Source organism: Apium graveolens, chromosome 6 (assembly GCF_009905375.1).
Source record: "Apium graveolens cultivar Ventura chromosome 6, ASM990537v1, whole genome shotgun sequence".
NCBI lineage: Eukaryota > Viridiplantae > Streptophyta > Magnoliopsida > Apiales > Apiaceae > Apium > Apium graveolens.
The window spans coordinates 75082926-75084417 of NC_133652.1; the positions used below are offsets into that span (position 1 = coordinate 75082926).

At 39.3% G+C, this 1492-nt stretch overlaps 1 protein-coding gene across 1 annotated transcript; it reads right to left on the reverse strand.

Moving 5' to 3' along the window:
* LOC141665243 (uncharacterized) lies at window positions 1-387 on the reverse strand. Its single transcript, XM_074471221.1, has one exon. It carries the CDS (start codon window positions 385-387, stop codon window positions 1-3), a length of 387 nt encoding a protein of 128 aa, XP_074327322.1.
* Between the last annotated feature and the right edge of the window lie 1105 nt (window positions 388-1492).

Consider the following 1492-nt stretch of genomic DNA (forward strand, 5'->3'; position numbering starts at 1 on the left):
CTACCAATTACCCCAGGTAAGATGATGAGCTAGCTCATGGGCAACTTTATTACTATCTCTACGAATAAAATTCCAGGAAACAAAATCTAAAAAACTACTAACATGAATGATATCATCAAGAATAAGATGAAAGCTACTATTTCCTCGTTCCTGTGCAGAAATTGCGTTGATAAGGTTGAGACAATCACTTTCAACAGCTACTCTTGTAAAACCAAACTCCACGGCAGCCTGGATACATAGTAACATTGCTTTAGATTCAGCAATCAAAGGAGACCAACACTTTTCCATCTTCCAAGAAATAGGCAGCTGCACCTTGCCATCTTCGTCACGAAACACAGCCCCTGCGCAAGCTCCTAAATTTTCAATGCAACCTCCATCTACATTCATCTTAATTATACCCGCACTCGGAGGTTTCCATCGTTATCTTCCAGATTTTTTGGAGGGAAAAAAACTTTCTCCTTCTAATTTTAAGTCTGCCATCAGCTTATACACATAGGCCATATATTTTTGGGATCACAACTATTCCCCTCAAATACCCCTTGTTTCTAGCATTCCACACACTCCAACAGATTATCATTAAGAGCCCATGCTCCGTCCGAGGCAAACGATCTAAACATGCCATTTCCATGTCTGCAAGACTTCTATAAGCTCCTTCCAGTTCTTCTTTAAATCCAGTTTCTTCCCATATAAGTCTGGCAATAATACAATCACGTAAAGAATGTAATTATGTCTCATCTTCCACTTTGAAAATACTACATATAGGCTCTTTGTCTGCTAACCACTTATTCAAACCTTTCATAGTAGGCAATGCTCCACGACAAGCTCTCCAAAAAATAATTTCACTCGAGGAAGAGTATTTGCATGCCATATTTTATTCCAAATATTTGATGACATTGTCGAAGTAGTAGCAGAATTACTATCATTATCGCCAAAAATTTCTCTATATGCTGACCGAACAGAATATTCACCATCTTTCTCCAAATCCCAACATAGTGAGTCATCAGGGAGTCTCATACTAATTGGGATGCTTAAAATACGCTCTCTCTCAATTGGGAGAAAAAACTTATTAATTAGTTGAACATTCCAATTAGCAGAAATGAGATGAATTAAATCACAAACCTTAAGCTCCATGTTGGCACTTCCTCGAAGAGATATAACTTTTCGTGTTTCAGTACCAGGAATCCACGGACTTGACCAAACAGAAATATTTAACCCGTCACCTACCCTCCATCTCATTCCCCTTTGCACCACCCATTTTACTCCCCATATGCCGCGCCAAGTGTAGCTCGGATTATTACCCAACTCAGAACTTACGTAATCTCCGTCCGCATAATAACGGGCCTTCAAAATTCTGGCAACCAGACTGTCCGGATTTTGAATTAATCTCCAAGCTTGTTTACCTAAAAGACCTGCATTAAACAATTTGAAATCTCCAAACCTAGCTCTCCACCAGCCTTCGGTTTACACAAATGCTTCCAGGTTATCCAATGAA